The 23,793-nt window shown below is 35.0% G+C and overlaps 1 protein-coding gene across 3 annotated transcripts in view; it reads right to left on the bottom strand.

The window, feature by feature from the left end:
• Positions 1-23,793, bottom strand: part of LOC150108794 (uncharacterized) — a 499,758-nt gene that overhangs the window by 317,703 nt on the left and 158,262 nt on the right. For all 3 annotated transcript variants that reach the window (XM_090403276.1, XM_090403284.1, XM_090403293.1), the window contains exon 7: positions 4,714-4,842. In XM_090403276.1, coding sequence (XP_090259402.1) covers positions 4,714-4,842 — 129 coding nt within the window. The remainder of the gene's footprint in view (positions 1-4,713; positions 4,843-23,793) is intronic.

The raw sequence follows: 23,793 nt of genomic DNA, 5'->3' as shown, positions 1-23,793 counted from the left end.
GTTTATTCAGGAGTAGAGTCCAAAAGATGGCCTGTGACTAGTAGTGTGCCACAGGGTTCTGTTCTTGGACCACTGCTGTTTAATCTGTTCATTAACGATATAGGGAAGGATCTAAGTGGAACAATTCATTTGTTCGCTGATGATGTATACTTGGGTAGGGCAATAGTGAATGCAGAAGATGTCAAAGTCTTGCAGGATGACTTAGAGAGATTGGAGTTCTGGGCTAAGGAGAATGGATGTCAATTTAATGTGACAAAATGTAAGGTTATGCATTTTGGGGCGAAAAGATTAGCAGCAGTATACCAGATTGGTGGAACTGTACTCCAAGAGATTGATGAGGCCAGGGACTTGGGAGTGTTGGTGGATAAGGAGATGAAGTACACAACTTTACATCATCAGCGAACAAATGAATTGTTCCACTTAGATCCTTCCCTATATCGTTAATGAACAGATTAAACAGCAGTGGTCCAAGAACAGAACCCTGCGGCACACCACTAGTCACAAGCCGTCTTTTGGACTCTACTCCTGAATAAACTACTCTTTGATATCTCTCCATCAACCAACCACCTATCCATCTCACCAACCCTATATCCATTCCCATATGTTGTAGTTTACGGATTATTCTATTTTTCAAAAGTAGCTAAATCAGCTCATCAACTCACTTGGTTGTTGAAAAATACCTTGACGAGCAGAGACAAGCAAGTTATTGTACCTCTGTACCGAGCCTTGATAAGACCTCATCTCGATTACTGTGCCCAGATTTGGTCACCTCGGTTCCTTCTTGATGGGGAGGAGGTGGAGAATATCCAGAGGCGAGTGACTAAGATGATAACAGGTCTATGGAATGAACCATATGAGAACAGGTTGAAGATTTGTGGGTTGCAGAAACTAGTTGATAGGCGGAGGAGGGGAGATATGATTGAGACATTCAAATTGCTAAAGGGATTCTATAGGATTAATTCAGAGGATATTTTTGAGATCAGGACTGGTGGTGGGAGAACTAGGGAACACCTATGGAAGCTGGGCAAGAGTGTGGTTAGCAGGGGTGTTAGAGCTGGGTTCTTTACTTTTAGAGTGGTAAATGAGTGGAATAAGCTGCCAGAGTCTGTTGTGGGTGCTATGACGGTGAACGAGTTCAAGACAAGGTATGATAGATACTTTGAGAATGTAATCGCATAGTTGTGTGGACATGATGTTTAGGACCTCCCTCGATGAGTCTAAGGACTCCTGGAGTCGCCCGAAATAATAATAATAATAATAATAATAATAATAATAATAATAATTATGGTGAAGCTGGCCTTTCTGATCATGTCCTGAATACCTTACATAGAATTGACTGGAAAACCACCAGCTGTCTACATCACACTAGAACATGGTATGAATGGAAATTCAAGGAAGCCTGTGAGATTATCAGCAACCACCCCAATCTGAACAACAATGATGGTTTAAAAATCCCAAACATTTGGAAGGTATATATTCGACCTTCCTCACCAAAAACAACTATAAACAGGACTGTAGAAAATCCAGTATTGTAAATCAAAAATAAGAATTGTAATACTAAAAATAGGACACCAATTGTTTCTGAAAGAAAACCATCTAAAAGAATGTTTATCCCTGTCATTGTAAAAATAGAATTTAGCTTGATGTAAAAATTTATTTTTTATTTTATTTTATTTTATTTATATATATATATATATATATATATTTTTTTTTTACCAGAGGTCATGTCAGTAGAATAACATGTGATCAAATCATTGTTTCTCTAGCTTACAGTTAATGATGTAACTCTGCTTGTTCTGTATACTTACGTACGCTCTAGATGATGATCTTGATGTGAAGAACGAAACGTCAGGATAATAAAAAAAGTTTTTTTAACACGGTTGTAAATTCCATAAAATTTTTAAAATGAATGCTGATCACCGTGTAACCCTAAAAGAAAGGAGAAGATTCTTGGTTTTCAGATGTGAAGGATCAGGAGATACCCCTCCCTGGAGGGTTTAAGGTATCTTCGTCATATGCTATTTTCATAGTATCCATCTTATATTCATGAATTTCGTTCTCTTCTTCTCTGTAATGTTTCCAAGAGACAAAAGTTGCAGATGGTCTAACCTTGTCTCTTGCTTAAATCTGGCATAGTTTTCTGTTTCATGGTTTACTAACGGAAAGTTATGTGGTGAGGTTCCCTTCCATGGTGACTGGCCACATCTCTGTTTTGTCTCGAAGTGTGTCCGGACTATGTCACATAGTTTGCTGTCATGCCTTCATTACAATTGTCAAATTAAATTTTGGTCATCTGCTAACTCAGCCATTCCAGTCTTCAAGTGCAACAAGAGGAGACACTCTCCTTTACTGCAATCTCTGATAAACAGAAATAAATCTCGATTTGGTGTTGCATCTATCACTTCTTGTAACGTGCCATAAAATTCTTCTATGTCTGCAAACAGCATAACCCATTTGGTATACAAATACACTCACAAATAAAGACAGATGCACTACTATTTGCATATGATCAAACTGTATTAGCTACATCAGAAGATGATCTACAGAGATCAATCATCATCATCATCATCATCATCATGCATATCAAGGATTTAGATCTAGCGTGGTCTGTTCTGGCCTTAGAAGTCATTGTTAAATCGTTTAAGAGGACGTCCTGGTTTTCTTTTTCCTAATGGCTTGTACTTTAAGGCTTGTTTTGGTAATCTTTCTATTATCATTCTTTGAACGTGTTCCATCCATTTATGTTTATATTTTTTAATTTTTTCTATTACTGGTTCTTGGTTTAATTCTTTCATAATTTCTTTGTTTCTTTTGTGGTCAAATAGAGTATACTTTGCATTTTTCTCATAAACTTCATTTCTGCTGTTATTAATCTTTGTTTGTCTTTTTTGTTTTATTGTCCAGATTTCACTTCAATACATTAGGACTGGTAGGGCAGATGTATTGTATACTTTCAGTCTGGTTTGTTTTTGAACTAGGTTTGGTTTAAATATAGTTAATTACACCTGTTATTTTTAAATATTTTGCAATTTTTACGTTTATATCTTTTTCGTTTTCATATGTGATCATACATCCTAGGTAGTTAAATGAAATTCACCTGTTCTAAGATCTTGTTATCTATTACTATCTTAGTTCTTGCTGGATCTTGTCCTTTAAAGGCCACAGTTTTTGATTTTTCTGTTGATATTTTCACCATAATCTTTGGCTATCTCATTTAGATCTAAAATAGCTTCTTTAAGTTATCTTCAGAATTTGTTCAGAGATCAATAAAATCATTAAATGAAATTTCAGAACAATATAATATGAGAATATCAAAAAGTAGAGACAAAAAAAGAAAAAAAAGAATTTTTTTTTTCTATTACTGGTTCTTGGTTTAATTCTTTCATAATTTCTTTGTTTCTTTTGTGGTCAAATAGAGTATACTTTGCATTTTTCTCATAAACTTCATTTCTGCTGTTATTAATCTTTGTTTGTCTTTTTTGTTTTATTGTCCAGATTTCACTTCAATACATTAGGACTGGTAGGGCAGATGTATTGTATACTTTCAGTCTGGTTTGTTTTTGAACTAGGTTTGGTTTAAATATAGAGTTAATTACACCTGTTATTTTTAAATATTTTGCAATTTTTACGTTTATATCTTTTTCGTTTTCATATGTGATCATACATCCTAGGTAGTTAAATGAAATTCACCTGTTCTAAGATCTTGTTATCTATTACTATCTTAGTTCTTGCTGGATCTTGTCCTTTAAGGCCACAGTTTTTGATTTTTCTGTTGATATTTTCACCATAATCTTTGGCTATCTCATTTAGATCTAAAATAGCTTCTTTAAGTTATCTTCAGAATTTGTTCAGAGATCAATAAAATCATTAAATGAAATTTCAGAACAATATAATATGAGAATATCAAAAAGTAGAGACAAAAAAAGAAAAAAAAGAATAGCTTTCAAAAGAGAAAACCCAATAAGAAATAAAATAGTGATAGATTATAAAATATCAGAACAAGTAAATATTTTTAAATACCTGGGATGTGCCTTAGCATATGAAAATGAAACGATATACACATCAAAATATCAAATTTTGCTAAAGTAAATGGCATAATAAATAATATATTTAAAGCAATCACTCGTACAAAAACACACCAGAAACAGACTATAGTATTCTGTCTAACCAATTTTATTATATGGAAGTGAAATGTGGACCATAAAAATAATAATGAAAAATGGATTCAAACAGCAGAGATCCAATTTCTCAGAAAAACAGCTGAATATACCAAGTGAGACCATAAAACAAATGAAGAAATTTTATAATCCCTGAATATAAAACCAGTTAACTACTGTATAAGTAAATATAAACAAAAATGGTTAAAACATCTAAATCGAATGGACAATAGCAGACTGCCAAAATACTATACATATATAAAATAAATGGAAAAAAGAACTGAAAGACCAAGAAAGTGATGGTATGAGATCAGAACAGGCCACTTGACCTAAAAGGCATGATAGGAAGAAGAATTCTTCCAGTGTACAAAAGCAATGCTGCAAATATAATTTTATATAAAGACTTCTGCTTGCATATGCTTGGAGATAAATATGAATGAAATAAGAATATAATTTATTGTATACCATAACAAAAACACTTTTTGAATTATATTTTCATATTTGCTTTGATATTTCATTTATGAAAGAGGGCAAAAATTAATATTGTCGCACTTACCTTAGAGTCTATTATTTTTTTTAAATTGCGAAGAGCTGCCTCTTGGGACTGGATCATAGTATGCAAAACGCTGATCAAAGTAATGAATTGCTCAGATATAAATGTGTGCTGACTCGTAAGGGCTGCTTCCTGAAAAAAAAATTAATTATTCTACTAATATTATACAGATATTACCCACACAACTATCATGATCCAACAGCAGAAATGTTCTCGAATAACACTGCATAACAGAAATTCGTAACACGTAACATGCAAAACAATTTACAGAATTCAGAATATGGGTGATTTGAATTCTGTGTAATACTACCTCTTGATTTTCTGAAATGATAGCCTAGCAATTTCTATACAAGACACTTTTATTCCTTACAAGTATTTAAAAGATAAATAAGGTAACTAATAAGCATATTATGAACAAAGGTTCTTTAACTAAGCTACTAGAGTATACATTCAGCAAAAGACTTGACAGCTTTTACAGAACTATTGTCTAAGGCCTTGATCAGGCCTCATATGGATTTTTGTGTACAGATTTGGTCACCAGGTCTTCAGGATGATGAGAATATGTTAGAAAGGGTCCAGAGAAGATTCACAAAAGTGGTCGGTAGTCTTTGGAATGAAGAGTATGAGGACAGTTTGAGAGAATGTAAATTGCAAAGCCTCATGAATAAGAGGAGGGGAGGGGGGGGGGATATGATTGATGTATCTTCCATGTCAACCTGATAACAGGTTGACACAGAAGAGATGTTTCATAGAATGGGAGAGGGGGGGTAGAACATGAGGCCATTGCTGGAAACTATATAAAAACAATTGTGAACTGCTGTAGAGTATTAATAATCCAAATCTGTCAAATAAAACAGAACACACAAGAAATCCAAGTCTCACATTAATAATGACCAATATTTTTATATTTATATATATATATTTTTTCCCTTAAAACAGGCAAATCAACCAGAGAATGCATGCAATTAACTGACAAAATACTGTCTAGTGAGTGGTAGATGTAGTTCACCATAGATGGAAGATCATTTAGCACTATAGAATGGCCTAAAATGAATTCCAGGACTTGCGTGGAGGTATCATGTAAAGATAATAATGTAGGATCTACCATTTATCTGACTTTCAAAACATTTGACTGACCCCATGAATGTCAAATGATTTCTGGTACAGCAATGTAATTGTACTTCAACTATCTCCCACTTTAATTATCAAAATGGCAAATTGCCTTTCTGATGTATCTGATGTATTCAGATAAATGGTAGATTACTGTAATTATAATTTTAAAAAATATTTGCTAAATGTTATATTCCAAATATCCTTCCAATAAAAAGTTAAGAAGGTTTTTATCACTTCATCCTTATTATATAGTTCTACTCACATTAAAGCAATTACTTGTATATAAAAATAACCCATATATATTGCTGGAGCATTAGCAAAGTTTATGATTAATGATTCCATGGAGGCAGAATTTACTATTTATAATAATTAAAGAAGTAAGTATTATAGCAACAGCCTATTCATTGGATGGTAAATCAGAACTGTTTAATATCTGAAAAACAACTGTAATTATTTATTAAAATTAATGGAAAGTTGTATGAACACATTATGATAGGTTTCACGGTATAAAAGAACACAGATGGTTAAGCAAATAACTATTTATTAACTTAAAAGTTAATATTTCGCTGGTCTTATATCCAGCATCTTCAGAGCACACAACACAAAGTTTGTTACAAAGGCAAGACAACCACAATCCGGTATAACAGTGGGGACAGTATAAGTGATTGCAGCGTGCAACACAAGACTAAAGTCCTAATATGGCACCATCTAGGTTAAAAAAAAAAAAAAAAAAAAAAAAAATTTCCAAGTTTTGAAATAGTAGTCCAAATGATAAAAAATAAAAGTAATAAATATTAATTTGGTCTTAGGATGACTGTCTCCCAAATCTTTGGTAGATTTATACAGCCATACTTGTTAAGGTTTGGGGTATGTTTCAAGGCTTCTGTTGATTCCAGGAACAGCCTCTCTGACTTGTAGAAGCTTCTGTACATTACTTTTGTTTCTTTCCAATTGATCCTGTGTGCAGGGGTATCCAGAGCATGCTCTGGATACCCCTGCAACATACCATTCATAACATTTTGAAACATACCCCAAACCTTAACAAGTATGGCTGTATAAATCTACCAAAGATTTGGGAGACAGTCATCCTAAGACCAAATTAATATTTATTACTTTTATTTTTTATCATTTGGGCTACTATTTCAAAACTTGGAATTTTTTTTTTTTTTTTTTAACCTAGATGGCACCATATTAGGAGTTTAGTCTTGTGTTGCACGCTGCAATCACTTATACTGTCCCCACTGTTACATCGGATTGTGGTTGTCTTGCCTTTGTAACAAACTTTGTGTTGTGTGCTCTGAAGATGCTGGATATAAGACCAGCGAAATATTAGCTTTTAAGTTAATAAATAGTTATTTGCTTAACCATCTGTGTTCTTTTATACCGTGAAACTCTATCATAACATGTCTGACGAACACATAACGCGTTGTATGAACACATTACAGAGTTCAATTAGGCTTATTCTGATTTATAAATGCTGCCAGGCCAATTCTTTTCAAACCATAATATTATGTGGGAAAATTCTTTTGATAAAAATAATAGAAATAGAAAAGATTATTGGATGATTTTGGTAATATGCAATAGAAAAGGATTCCTAGTGAAATGGCTATTTAAAGCAAAGTTGCTTTCCCTACCTCATTCCCAGTTTAAAAAAAAAATAATAATAATAATAAAGAAAAAATGGTATATTTGCTTTATTTATAATCCATTAAAGCAGAATAAACACCGAAGGTTTTTTTTTTAATTATTATTATCATTATGAAAATTTTAAAAGCTGGAATTATACCTAGTGTGCTTCACAGAGTTCATCCTCTATTTCTTAGACCCTCATTCCTGATTCTCTACATATAAGAAATGGTTTAGATGGAATTAATATACTGTACATTTAAAACAAATTCATATGATAATCAAAGTTATAAAGATGAAACGAAGAATAAACCAACAAAGCAGCCAGAGAGCTTTCAAAAAAGAAAAAGAAAACAAAATTGAAATTGAAAGAATTAAAATCCTATGAATACAGACAGAAAATTAAAAAAAAAAAAAGAAAAGCAAAATGGCAAAAGTCCTTTATGTTTGCAACATGATTTTTTTAAAGCTCAACTGAATAATTTTTCTACGCTTGTTATCAAGCAAAATCATGCCAAATGATTTTTCTATGCTTGTTATCATGCCAAATTTTCAAGCTTTTTCTTAACTGAGTTACAAAAATTTATTAAGAGAGCATTAAAGTAAATTAACTAATACATGTCTAGATCATGTGATGATGGAAAATTTGAATAACCTAAAGTTATCAAAAAAATAAAATAATAAATGGAATATACACCAATACTAAACATATTTCAGCTTAGTCTCTCTCTCTCTCTCTCTATGCCTCCTCTCCTTCACTGTGATAATTTCAATGAAGGTATATGCTGTATGTGTAGATATATATTATTCTTCTTATTATTATTATTATTTCTACAGGCACTCCATGGAGTCAAAAGACTCATCGTGAGAAACCCACTCTATCCATTAACACAATGCCTATCATGCATGTCTTTAAACCTATTCATTGTTGGAGCACTCAAAACCACTTCTGTCAATCCAATCCACTCATTCACCACTCACCAAGTGAAGAACTTAATCTGCATATCCTTAATAACCCCACTTCTAAGTGTAACCCCCTGTTTTTCCCCTACTCATCATATATTGCAAAATTTATTCTGTGCCAATCTGCATATTTGCAACCTGCACTTTAGTAACTTATAATTTTCTATCATATCCCCCTCTCCTCTGCCTGTCAATCTAACTCTGCAACCCACACACTCTCAATCTATCCTCATAGGGAACATTCACAAACATGTCACCAGCTTGGTCACTTGTCTCTGAATCCTCTCTACTACCTGCAAATCCACAAGAAATACAGGTGACCAAATCTGTGCATAGTAGTCAACATGCAGTCAAATCATAGCCATATAAAGAGGGATAATAACCTCCCTATCTTTACTTTGTCAATGTGTTCTCCAGCATTCAAGTAATCCTCTGAGCTATTCTGTCAACTCTTGCAATATGTCCTTTGAATTCCAATTCTCTATCCACCAGTTAATCGAGGTATCCCTCGATTAACTCGGTTAATTAATCCCTCGATGTTACCACATATATCAAAATCACATTAATCAAATCTAATAATCAATGGTAAAAATTACAATTCATCCATGATCGATTACTGTATTAATAATTTGTTTTATATGGTACTCTTTTAGGAAAGATAAAAATTGAATGCAAAGTAAATGTTTAATAAATGCTTGTACCTACATTATTTACTGCAATTTTTTTATCAAAAGAAGTTATCAAGAGTCGTTTGAATAGTTTTAGTTTTTTTTCTTATTGGCATAAATTCTACGATAACAAGCAAAATGACTCTCCAGACCTCGGCAAACAAGCAATAAAACAAAGAAAAAACTGCAAACATAATACATGATGGTACAAATTAAGTGGATATTGAATCCAACATTATTTCATAGCTGAATATAGAAACTACAAGAGTCTCATGGCGAATATATAGAAACTAAAAGTTTCAGCGGATGCAAGCATAAGCAACCTTATGGGCAACTTGTAATAAAAGTTGAGTAAGCTCCAGATCACTTTCCTTAGTATTTTCCATAATGTAAAGCACATCTCCTAGAGAACATGTATGATAAATATTGAATCCAACATTATTTCATAGCCGAATCTAGAAAACTACAAAAGTTTTGTGCCGAATATATAGAAACTAAAAGTTTTGGTGGATGCAAGCATAAGCAACCTTATGGGCAAATTGTAGTAAAGGTGGAGTAAGCTCCAGATCACTTTCATTAGTATTTTCCATAATGTAAAGCACATCTTTCAGAGGACATATATGATAAATAAGCCTTTGGCTATCTATTTCAGTAATACATGATGGTTTATTTATTTTCAGTTACAATCTAGAAATTATTGAACAAATAATAAAAAAACAACAACTAAACCATACTATATTGACATCGGACGTCACAGTATCTCTCAGTACAATTTACTCTCAAATATCACAAACTTTACATAACATGTGTTAAACCAAACTGACAGCAAAAAACAGTGCAGAATATCATTTGTAACATATGAATGCACAGCTACTCATGACCTCCGAGCTATACACTGAATTGTGTAAGAATATTTATATTAAACATTTTGCATGTATCTATCAGATCAGTTGTGAGCTCCGCAGAGTTAAAGTCACGTTAATCAAAACTCTTGCCGCGTATATCAAGGGATTACCGCAATTAATTTCACCGCATTAATCAAATCCCGAGTTAATAAAGGTTTTTCATCTTGTGAATGTGACATCATAGAGAGTTTGAGAGCATGGATGATGAGGAGGAGAGAGTGACTGTAAGTGGGCAAGAGGTATGTATATGGGGGAATTGAGCAAACGATGTCAATAAGGCTGTGGAACTTGATGGTATCACTACATATTTTGAAGGAATATGCCAGGGGAGTTCACATTTGCCTTGATATATTTGTTTAATATGATTCTTGTATTCGATCAAGTTCCAAAGGAGTGGAAGGAAGACAAGATTGTGCCACTTCATAAAGAGGTGACCACTCAAGCATCAAATTCTAGGCCTATCTGTGTGTCAGTTGTTGGGTGGTTAAAATGTTGGGGAGGCTGGTGAAAACGAGGATCCAGAATTGGGTTAACAACAATGGTATCATCTTTGATGGACATCATGGATTTGCTAAAGGGCAGTTATGTTTTAGTAATCTATTTACTTATTACAATAAGGTGACAGCTCCATTGGACAAAGGAGATGTATACACAGTAGTATTCTTAGATTTTGCAAAGGATTTTCATAGATTACTACATGATAAGCTGATAGTTAAACTAGAACAGATGAGGGTGGATATTAGACTACTACATTTGATTGGAGATTAGCTATCTGATATCAGTAAGTTGTGTATGGAAGAACAATATCACAGAAGAGGAAAGTCACTAGTGGTATGCCTAGTAGTCTGTTTTAGGGCCAGTGCTGTTTGCCCTGTATGTTAATGATATTGGGAAAAATTTGGATGGAGATATTCAGTTGTTTGGAGACAATGCAAAGTTGGGATGAACTATCAAGAGTAAAGATATTGTGGCCTTACAAGAAGACTTGAATAGATGGAGTGAATGGGCATGGGGAGTGGGGATGCCAGTTCAGTGTTGTGAAATGTAAGGTTTAAAAATTTGGGAAACAAAGATGGGATGTAGAATTTACACTTGGTAAGAATATATTGTTGGAGGTGGACGAAATAAGAGATCTCGGGTTGATGATGGATAAGAATCTGAAATTTAGAGGATATATTGCCAAAACTATGAGGACAACACAACGAATTCTGGAAATGATGAGGAGGCAACACTGACTTGTAGAAGTGAGGAGATTCTGGTTCCATTGTATGAGGCTCTGTTTAGGCCACACATGGACTATTGTGTGCAGATTTGGTCACCTAGTTTTCAAAAGGATGAAAAGATGTCGGAGAGGATCCAGAGACAATTGACCAAAATAGTTTCTGATCTCCAGAATGTTGAATATGAAGAAAAGGTGAGATGATGCAATTTGTAGAGTCTAGTGGTTCAGAGGCAGAGGAATGACATGATAGAGAAGTACAAATCAGTAAGGGGTTGCTATAGGATTAATGTTGCAGAGGTTTTTCATAAAACGGTGGGAGATCAGGGGAGAACAAGAGGTCATCTTTTTCTCCTGTGGAGGCTGTATAAGAAAAATGTGAACATAGGAATGAGAAGCAGATTTTCTGCATGCAAAGTTGTGCATGATTAGAATGCCTTTCCTAAGAGTGTGGTGTCTGCATAGAAATTGAATGTGTTTAAGGCAGGTATGATGAGCTGTGTGTATGACAAAGAGACCTCCTAAATGAGTCTTTGACTCCATGGGGTCTTAGGAAGATAATAATAATTTTTGCTTCTAACAGCTCTTTCATATCTTCTCTCATTTGCATATTTCTTACCTTTCAAATAATTTGTGACTGCCAAAACAATTTACTTGTTCACTTCTTTCTTCTGCAAACTTAAGATTCATTAACATCTTTAATCTTCACCTGGAAAACATGCTTTCATCACTTTCTCATTAAATACGAGGGCTGTTCGATAAGTCCGTGCAAAGTCTAAGAGATGGTGCCACCAGTATGTATGTATTTTTAGTTGCTGGCAACTGTTGGAGGATTACACACTAAGTTTCAATCAGATAGATCTATTACTCTGTGTTTGGCGTTCATCTGAATCAATCAAGCACCGTGATTTGTGAAAAATGGATGAGAAAGAATTTTGTGTAGTGACTAAACATTACTTTTTGAAAGGCAAAACGTCCCAGGAAGCCAAAGCTAAGCTTGATAAACATTATGTTGAGTTTGCCCCTTCGATTAGAATGGTTTATAAGTGGTTCAGTAACTTTCGAAGTGGCCATATGAGCACAAGTGAAGCTGAACGTTCTGGATGCCCTGTTGAGGTCATTACTCCAGAAATTATTGAAAAAATCCATGATATGGTGATGGATGATAGAAAAATGAAGGTGCATAAAATTGCTAAGGCTGTGGGCATCTCAAATGACCACGTACATAATATTTTACATGAACATTTACATATGAGAAAATTATCCGCAAGATGGATGCTGCATTTGCTCACACTGGATCAAAAGCATCAACGTGTAAATTGTTGCAAGAACAGCTTGAAGCTCTTTCAACGGAAGCCAGGGGAATTTTTGTGTTGTTTCATAACAGTGGACAAAACATGGATACCAGCCTGAGACCAAGGAACAGTCAAAACAATGGGTTGCAAGCAGGGAATCTGCACCAAAGAAAGTGAAAACTGTTCCTTCAGCAGGAAAGGTTATGGCCATCATCTTCTGGGATGCTCATAGCCTAATCTTCATAGACTTCTTGGAAAAGGGCAAAACAATTACCAAAGTGAATTATGCAACTTTGCTGGATCGTTTAAATAATGAAATAAAGGAGAAACAACTACACTTGATTGAAAAAGAAGATTCTGAAAAAGAATCTTCTTTTTCACCATGATAACGCACCCGTCACTCTACTGCAATTGTGACCGCAAAATTGTTAGATTTATGCTACTACGAAGTCCTTTCGCATCCACCCTACTCTTCATATTTGGCTCCCTTGGACTACTATCTGTTTCCAAACATGAAAAAATGGCTGGCAGGAAAGAGAGTTTCATCAAACGATGAAGTGATTGCCGAAACAACTGCCTATTTTGAAGATTTGGACAAATCATACTATGTGGACGGGATCAAAAAACTCAAGCATCGTTGGACTAAGTGTATAGACCTCAAAGGAGACTGTTGAAAAATAAAAATGTTTGTCCCAAAAAAATTATGTTTTCTTCATTTTTTCTTTACATCTTTTCTTCACGGACTTATCAAACAACCCTCGTATAGCTCTTATCATCAAATCCCATACAATACAATCACTTTTCTCCCAGTGTCTCACACTTTTATGCTTTTCCTATTCACTCTTTCTTTCATGCCCTGTTCTTCTGTACCACACACTAATAATTTCTGCAGTTGCTTGAGCTCACATTTTGTCCTGTGAAGGAGTCCACATAAGCGTGCAATTTTTTTCACCACTGACATCTCCATCTTCCACATTATTACTTTCAACCACTTCATTCAAAGTGTCATTCATATTTCGTGCACTGCTTTTCACTGCTTTTGCTACATTCTCCACTACACTCTGACAATCCTGCCTTATATCCACAATATCAGTCACTTCATTCTTCCACTCCCAACACGACCTGCATTTCTTATACTCGCTTATGAAACATTTGTGACAAATATTCTCTCCATTCTCACTCTCATGCATAATCCATTCAATCTCAGCAACAAATACATTAAACATATGCTACATCACATCAAATTCTTCACATTGATATCGGTCAATATCGATGTCTTGTTCACCAGTTTTCTTGTATGCATTGTTATGGCACATAACAAAGAATGTTATGGCACATAACAAAGAATGTTTTTGAAAGAATATCATGCGATAATAGTTAAGACTAACAACACAGTCAAAAATAAACAAAATACCACCAGTTATATATAATACTAATACTGTCGATACAGCACACATGCATTATATATATATAAAAAAAATCTTATAAACAACAGCCAGAAAATATAATGAATGCTTATTATGAGCAATTTTTTGTTCTCCAAAAAATCCGATTTAGAGAATAACTTACTAACATTAAGTTTAATAAAGGATGACTAGATGAGAATAAACCAATATACAATCAAAAATAAAACACAAATTTTTTGATTATGTTGAACAAGAGTGAATTTAAGGAATTATTTTCGAGAAATACAGTATGTTATTTCAGTTAATTTCAATAGTCAATCAAGAATCTGTGCTGTAATTTTCACCACAGATTCAACTGGAAGATAACCTGTTAACTTTTTCTTCCACTTTTACATGGCTAGCTACCATACAAGCATGTATAAATTTGATTTACTTCCCTTGTACAGAAATAATGAACATGCTTAGTGATGTGATAAAGAGCTGATAGTTGATATATCAGAAACTGAGATACAGTTGACAACAGACACAGCAATTCCACTAGCAAAGCATACAAATTATGAGAGGTCCTGTGGCCAAAATTAATTTTGCATTGATTATAGAAAATGATTAGATACATTTTGAAAATAATTAAGAAGAGACTATCCAAATTAGCATGACTTCACTCATTACATGAATGAAGAAATTAAGTAAAAATAATGAAATAATACTATCATTTCATTATTTTCATAATTTATATTATTTAAAAAATATTCTTATATTTAATTACTAAAATAACGAGCCAAAAGGCTTGAGTTCAGCAATGCAAAATTATATAAATCAAGTGGATATTAAATCCAGCATTATTTCAAAGCTGAATATAGAAAGTATGAAAGGTTCATACGAAATTTGACCAGAAAGCTTACAGGAATAACTTGTCGGCATTTACGAGTTGCCCTAGTGTAGAACTTATAGAAAGCATGATCGCTTGCGCAAGCGTCCATATATTTGCCTTCTATTAGTCCATTTTGATAAGGTTTCACTGGCCTGGCAGCTGTTTCGAACTGGCTGGTTCTCCTCAGAGACCAGGCAACTATTTAAGTAAAGCCACTCCCTATGAATAAAATTTAAGTTTTATTCATGGGGAGTGGCTGAAAGATCATCCAACTCAGTGTTGGTTCCACTCAGTGAGAAGCTCATCCCACCACTAAGCAGAACCGCTCATATTCCAGGGAAAAGCATCCACCAACAAAGCCCACACGGGCCACACTGGAAAACACTTTTCCCGGAGACTCGGATTGCTCTCTCAAGGCAAAAATCCCAAGAAATCTTAAGCCCACCCTCAGTGGGACAAGACCCGGAAGAATCCTTAAGAGAGCAAAAACTCTCGTTCAGTACTAAGGAACTCAAAGTGTCAGAGAGGTGTATGTTTCGTAAGTGAACTCTCGGTCTGTGCATAAAGTATTTACTAAAATAAAGAGCAAAAAGCTTCAGTTTGGCAATGCAAAACAGGTCTCTGAGGAGAACCAACCAGTTCGAAACAGCTGTAAGGCCAGTGAAACCTTATCAAAATGGACTAATAGAAGGTGAATATATGGATGCTTGGGCAAGTGATCATGCTTTCTATAAGTAGACTTATCATAAAATTTTTTTTATCAAACCGGGACATTTTTGAGAGTTTGCTCAAAACAGAAAGTAAAGCCTTCTACGCTAAGTCTTATGATTTATAAGCCTTATGATTATGAAAGGCTAAATAACGGAGTGGTTAACAAAAAACAACATTTCGTAGTGATAATTTTTAATTACTCTTAACTGAACATAACTTATTATTAAAAAGTTATTAATATTTATCACTAGCGTGAACCTTCTTTAAAAATTCTTTGTTATTTTTAATCGCGTTGAAAAATTCACTACAATTTAGTTCACCATTAAGTTTGCAGCGCAATACAGCTTTTACTGTTGATTCAGCCATTATACCTCTTTCTTCAGACCATATGTTATTAATTACTGAGAATATCCTTTCAACAGGTGAAGATTGGGCAATGAAATGTTCTTTTCTTTGAAATGACTGAATAGTTGTATCCATTTTTCTTCGCAACTTGTATTTTTCAAAATGTCATAGTTTGCTGACCAAAAAGCTTTTGCAATCACCACTTCATCAAACAGTTCATCCATGTTTATTGTATTATTTGCAAGAGTTTCATTAATTTTTTCACCTGAAGCTTCAATTTCCAACCAAGTTAATTCATTGTTGTTTATCCAAGTAAAAGATTCTGCTCCACCAAAACTGTTTTCCCAAAGCTCAATGTAAGAAAGATATCGGTCATAAAATTTTGTAAACTCTTGTAGCATTGTATTAATATTAATACTTCCATTATTTTCCAGTATTCTAAAAAGCTTTTTTGCTTCTTGAGGTATAAATTTATTATTATGCCTTTCCTCAAGATTTGTTTTTAATTTTCTAAGTTCAATGACAATATCTGTGGCACTCGCTTTTGTACTTTCCATAATCAAGATAGATTTGTTAAACAATTTGAGTTGCCCGTGCACAAACGACAAATACATTTCACCACAATCATTATCAAAGAACTGTTTTATCATCATCGGACAGTGTTCTTGTGAAATAAAATATGATTTCAGTCCCTCATAGATTTCAAGTATTCTGTCATTAGCTGGAAGTAGTGAAAGAAAACGGGTGTTGCCATGTTGAAGAACCTTATTATACTCTACATCTACAAATTCACAGAACGCTTTTAGTTGAGTAACTCGAACCGTATAAATGTGGAAATATTTATAAATTTTGACTACTAAAGCTTCTATTTCAATAGGTAGAACATCAACTGCAGTTTGAAGACAGTTGTGAACGATGTGAGCACCGCAACCAATGCTCACAATATTTCTTCCTAGTTCCTTCTTCAATTGACTGTAAATATTGTTTTCTCCTCTCCGTTTTACACCCCCAGAATCGGTATTGCAGTTATCTCCACAAAAGCTAATATTTTTTTTTTTTTTGGTTATATTATGAGTTTTCATAACTGACATTAAATGGTTTGTCAGTATTTCTGCAGTTTCACCAGAAACTGATTGAAAGTCTAAAAATTTAACTTTTACTCCACAATCTGGTGCAAAATACCACACAACACATGGAACAGTTTTAAAATTGACATCATCACAAAATTTGTTTTGTTTAAATCTTCATAAAGTTGCTGAAACAACAGTGGCTCAATCACATTAACAATGACAGCTTCACATTTTGTTCTACTCAGTCTAAACTTTGTTTCAAAAAGCTTTGATATCAATTTAGATGAACAATCGGCAGACTTAAAGCTGAGATTGTGAATAGCAACATGAAATGCAAAAGTTGCTTCTTTAGCAGCTATTAAAAATTCTTTGTCACTTGGATCGGTTTAAAATATGACAATATCTTTGAGGAAGTTCCTGCCGTTGCTAGACTAGCCTTAGGTTTCACACATGTCAAGTGATTTTTTATGTCCGAACGCCGACCATGAGCCACAGAAAATTCTGAAGAGCACTGATCACATTTCACTTTGTCAATATGACCACAAAATTTTTTCAAAAATGGATAATCCTTTTTTAATTCATCCGTAAACACACAGTTTCTTTTTGGCATTTTGGGGTTAAATTAATTTAATGAAGTAAAAAAATCACAAACAACACGCCAAAAAGAAATACCAACTCACAATCTAAACTCAACTAAGATTGCGCATGCTCAACAATGACTTGCGATGCAGCATACAGGCCAGAGTCAAAGTGGGGTATTCGTGTTGCCTAATCGCCATTTTCCAAGGCTGCACTTTTTGTACTGATTGTGTATATTCTGCACTTTTAAATTTTTACCAAATAACCGGGACAAAATGACAAACTGGCCGGGACGCTGGGACCATACCTTCAAACCAGGAAGTATTATTATTATTATTACGAGTATCTCCATGGAGTCAGTAGACTCATCGCGGGAGACCCAAACTAGCAAAACAATATCTGTCATATCTCTTCTTGAATTCATTTACAGACGAAGAGCTCACAACTAAGTCAGGCAATGAATTCCACTCATTCACCACCCTCCAGACAAAAAACCTTGTTCTCACACCCTTGTTAACCACACTCTTCTTTAATGGTATGGTAAGCCTATCTATAAAGTCTGTGCTAGGGCAACTCGTAAATGCCGGTAAGTGCATTCCCGTAAGCTCTCTGATCAACTTTCATACGAAGCTTTCATAGTTTATGCATATGGCTTTGAAATAATGCTGGATTTAATATCCACTTGATTTATATAATATTCTTATAGTTAATATTTTTTATTGACTATGCTCAAAAGTGAACCTCTTGTTATACACAGAGCTCGGTACATCAGTTCTTTTATGCTATCATATATAATCAATATCGCTATATTAACAACACAACATTTGGAGGTAATCTGATGACATTCATATAAAATTGATAATGTTTCTGGTGTGACTTGGGCAATTGTCAATGATAAGCAAGCTCTTGAAAGCAGTGTTCTCTCTCTCTCTCTCTCTCTCTCACTCCCTCTAATAAATTTTGCCGTTGTTCTAGGGATTAGAGATCCAGTGATAAATATTATTATTATTATTATTACGGGTATCTCCATTGGAGTCAGTAGACTCATCGCGGGAGACGCAAACTAGCAAAACAATATCTGTCATACCTCTTCTTGAATTCACTTACAGACGAAGAGCTCACAACTAAGTCAGGCAATGAATTCCACTCATTCACCACCCTCCATGCAAAAAACTTTGTTCTGACACCCTTGTTAACCACACTCTTCTTTAATTTCCAGGGATGACCGCTTGTTCTTCCATCACTATCGCACAGCTGAAACATTTCCCCTGCATCAATCCTATAAAAACCTTTCAGTAATTTAAATGTTTCTATCATATCCCCCACTTCTCCGCCTATCAACCAACCTCTGCAATCCACAAGCTCTCAGTCTATCAACGTAGGGAGCATTTCTTACATCACTCACCAACTTGGTCACTCTTATCTGAACCCTCTCCTCAGCCTCCTCATCCCCAAGGAATCCAGGTGACCAGACCTGAGCACAGTAATCCAAATGTGGAAGTATCAACGCTTTATAAAGGGGAATAATAACCTCTTTATCTCTGGATGTCAGTGTGTTCCTCAACAACCAAGTAATCCTATGTGCAATCTTGGACACCTTAGCAATGTGTCCTCTGAACTTCATCTCCCTATCTACCAACACCATTAAGTCACTAGCCGCATCAATCTCTTGGAGTACTGTTCCATCAATGTAGTACACAGCTGGTAATCTTTTAATCCCAAAATGCATAACTTTACACTTTTCCACATTGAACTGACATCCGTTATCTTTTGCCCATTCCACCAGCTTATTTAAATCGTCCTACAAACTTTCAACATCGGTTTGATTTTTTATTGCGCTACCCAACTTTGCATCATCAGCAAACAACTGAATATCTCCCTGTATGCCATTTCCTATATCATTTATATACAAATTAAACAACAATGGCCCAAGCACAGAGCCCTGAGGCACACCACTGGTCACCTGCCTCATTCTGGACTCGGCTCCTCCATACACCACCTGATATCTCTCCTTGAGCCATTCTCCTATCCATATCACCAATTTAGTATCCATTCCCATCTGCTCCAATTTGCATAACAGTGTTCCACGGGTATCCTGTCAAAAGCCTTAGCAAAATCCAGAAGTACCACTGTAAGGCAGGATCTACCTTTAACAAAACCATGTTGGCCTCTATAGAGTATCATGTCCTGATCCACCCATTCTTGAATTTTGTATTTAATCAACTTTTCCAATACTTTTACCACTACTCCTGAGATGGTGATTGGTCTGTAATTAACTACCGCAGTTTTAGAGCCACCGTTATGCAAAGGAACCACTTTGCCTAACTTCGACTCCCTTGGGACCATACCAGAGTTCAAACTTTAATTAAATATCCAAGTAAGAGGGATTGACAATTCATTTGCACATTCACGAAACACCTGAGCAGATATTCCATCTAAGCCTACAGCAGTGTTTGCATTTAAATTTTGCAATACATTAAATACCTCTGATTTCTTAGCTTCAATTCTCACATTAGTTATTGCTACAGGTACAGAGATATCCTCACTTGGGTGATAGACTTTTGAAAAGTGATCACACAGTAACTCGACTATTACATCTGATTTTGTCACCTCAATACCATCAGCACCCACTAAAGTTATCCTTCCAAAGTCATTCTTCCTTTTACTTGCCACATAGCAGAAGAACTCTTTGGGATTACCCTTGATCGCTTTGGCAAAGGTCTTCTCATAATCTGATTTAGCTTTTCTTACTATGCTGGTAACCTTCCTAGCTTGAGCCTTGTACTGCTCATGGGTGTACTGATCGCCTTTCTCCTTGTAAATTCTCCATAACATTTTCTTTTTTTTGCAGATAAAGCTTGATACTACTGCTCATCCATCTAATGCCTGACTTGTTTGACTTCCTGACCATGGGGACACAATCTGATATTGCTTTCCTCAGATACCCGTTGATTTTATCCCATGCACTGCTAACATCTTTCCCGTGCAATATGTTCTGCCATGGGATGGCTGCAAGCTCACTCCGAAGCTTGTTATAATTGCCTAACCTGTAGTTCCATATATACCCCTTCTTAACAGAAAAATCCACAGATTTTGCAACCTCCCAAGTCAATACCACATGATCGCTTTCACCAATTGGAGGTAACGAGGACACCTTACTTATGCATATAACCTCTGAACCAATAACCAGGTCCAACACTTTTACACCACGTGTCCCTTCAGTTATGTGCTGTTTCAAGTAATTATCTCATGTATGAACTCCATTTCCTTTTTGTTACGTGATATTTCCTCCTTCCAATTGATATCACCATAATTAAAATCCCCCATAATAATCACTAACCCTGCACTCATTTGCTGATGCATGAATTCAATATCTTCCCCTGTACTCCATGGCCTATAGCAGCATCCAACTGTATATTTGGTTGCATTGGTCACTATTTCGCACCAGACCGCCTCAAATGAACTCTCATTCACATTAAATATATATATATATATATATAAATTGTGGGAGTGCGAGTGCATAAAGGGGGGGGGGGGGGGGTAAAAATAAATGATAAACATTTTGAGAGTGAAAAGAAAACTTCACAATAAATGAAAAGGCCCCATAAATACGAATCTGTAAAACAACCAGTGTGTCAACATAAACCATGTCTTAATAGGGATCCACAACTAACGATAAATATGTTATGGACATTCTTGTAACTATTATTATTACGGGCAACTCCAAGGAGTCCTTAGACTCATTGAGGGAGGCCCTAACATCATGTCAAGAACAGCTATTCAACATTCACACAATATCTATCATACTTGAATGATCATGTATGAATGAATGATGATGATCATTCATAGAAATGATCATCATCATCAAATTCCTGCCACATACCCTCAAGGGGTGTACAGGATATGATAGTACTATATGAAAAATTTACATCATTATTAACTTCCTACCTACAATTTTCCTCCAAATCAGTCTGTTACTTGTCAAGACTCCAACATTATCAGATCTTATACTTCTATCATCTAAGGCACTTTGTACACTATCAAACCACTTATATCTTGGTCTTCCTCTGGGTCGTTTTCCTGCCAACCTGGCAGAGAACACTTGTTTTGCTAATCTTTCCTCACCCATTCTGTTTAAGTGACCATACCACCTGAGATTAGCTCTGCTAACGCATTCCTGGATGCTGACAATTTCAAATTCTTTCCTAATATCCTCGTTTTTAATATGATATTGCCATTGATGCTATCTGTTCACACTTCTAATCTTCCTCAGGATTCTCATATCTGCAGTCTCTAGTCTTTGGTTAAGTGTTTTACTTCTGACCCAGCTCTCAGATCCATAAGTTAAAACTGGTTTGAAAACTATCTTGTATACAGCTAATTTAGTGTTCCGACTAATTTCTCTCTTATTCCATATGAAGTTATTCAATTGACTTCCTACCATACCAGCTTTGTTGATTCTGTTGTCTATTTCCATATTTAATTACCATCTGCACTAAAAATCGTGCCTAAGTAGCTGAAATGTTTTACTTGTTCCACAGTTTCTCTGTTCACAATGCAGTTGACATTTTCAATGATTCTGCAAATTTTCATTGTCTTTGTCTTTTTATTGCTGACTTTCATACCATATCTATTACAACAGTTATTCAATTTAGTCAGGGAATCTTGCAGACTTGTAGCAGATGTATTTAGAAGTATAACATTGCCTGCATAAAGCAAAGAGCTGACATTAACATCTCCAATTTTGATATCATGTTTAATACCACTTTCCTTCATAATGTGATCCCTATAGATAATGAATAACAGAGGAGATAATGTACATCCTTGTCTGACACCAGATTTAACATTAAACCATCTTCCTGTACTTCCTTCAATTCTAACTGCTGACTTGCAACTCAAATAAAGACTAAGTATTGCTTGATATAATGCCCCATTGACACCATATAACTGTAGTATATTGAATAGCTTCTCTCTCTCTTGACACCTTGTCATATGCCTTTTCTAGATTGATAAAACTTAAATACAGATCTTTCTTATATTCCCATGATTTCTCAACTATTTGTCGTAAACTGATGTTCTGATCCTGGCAGCCTCTATTTGGCCTGAATCCAACTTGTTCTTCACCAAGCTTTCTTCCACAATTACCGTTTCTCAAGTATACTTGCATAAATATTACCAGGATCGCTTAATAGGGAAATACGTCTGTAATTCTCACTTTCAGTGTTATTACCCTTTTTATATATCGGTACTATGAGAGCTCTACTCCAATCATCAGGAATTCGTTCCTCTGTCTAGGCCTTCGGAACTATGCAATGCAGCCATTGTAAGACTTTAATATTGCTTAAATCTTCAGCATTTCTGGTCGAATATCATCTACTCCTGCTGCCTTTCCACATTTCAAGCCTTTGATGGCTTTTTCTAATTCAAGTATGGATATGTATTCCTGACTGTATGCTTGCTGAGTATTTTTTACCATTGGGCTATCACTGCTTGTTTCATTTAGCAATTGTTCAAAGTAATTACTCCATACTTCAAGGATATCTTTTTCCCCCGTTTTCATGTCTCCTTTATCATCTCTAACTCCTTTTACAGCACTCTTTCCTCCATTTCTAAGCTTCTTCATCAACTTCCAGAATATTTTGCCACCTTGATATTTATTTTCTATGTTCTTGCCAAAGTCCTTCAATGACTTTTGTTTAGCTAGTTTTACACACTGTTTAGCTTTGTTACATTTGTCTCTGTATTCTCTAAGAGCAATAGCTGACTTATTTTCCAGGAACTTTTGATATGCTTTCTTCTTTTCCTTCACTACCTCTTTAACTTGCTGTGTCCACCATGGAGTTCTGATTTTTCTATCCTTGCAGATAACCTCTCCACATGCCTCTCTGGCTGAATCAATCAGGGTTTGCTTCAAGGCTTGCCACTAAATCTCAAAGGTCAGGTTCCTGTTCTCAAACTCTTTCATTTTTTCTTCAATAATTTTTGTGTATTTTAGTCTACAGTTCACATCTGAGAGCTGCTCAACTTTTATTTGCTTTAAAACTTTCTTACATGTTCTTCTTTTCAATATGAAATTCAATTTTATACTGCTCAAATCCTTTGTACACCCTGGTGTCCTGCACCAGGGAGAAAACATCACTATCAACAATAATATAGTCAATGAGACTTTTCTTATTCCTTGCCTCTTCTCTCCATGTGAATTTGTGCACATTTTTATGTTGGAACATGGTGTTAGTAATAACCAGTCCATGTCCTGAGCAGAAATCCAACAGGTATTTGCCATTATTATTAGCTTTGCTCTTTTCCCCAAAT

The sequence above is a fragment of the Typopeltis vanoorti genome, chromosome 2 (genome assembly GCF_054136105.1).
Source record: "Typopeltis vanoorti isolate ZY-2024b chromosome 2, IOZ_Tvanoo_1.0, whole genome shotgun sequence".
In the NCBI taxonomy this organism is placed as follows: domain Eukaryota; kingdom Metazoa; phylum Arthropoda; class Arachnida; order Uropygi; family Thelyphonidae; genus Typopeltis; species Typopeltis vanoorti.
Note: the sequence above shows the minus strand (reverse complement) of the source record. Positions and strands in the feature narration are given on the sequence as shown.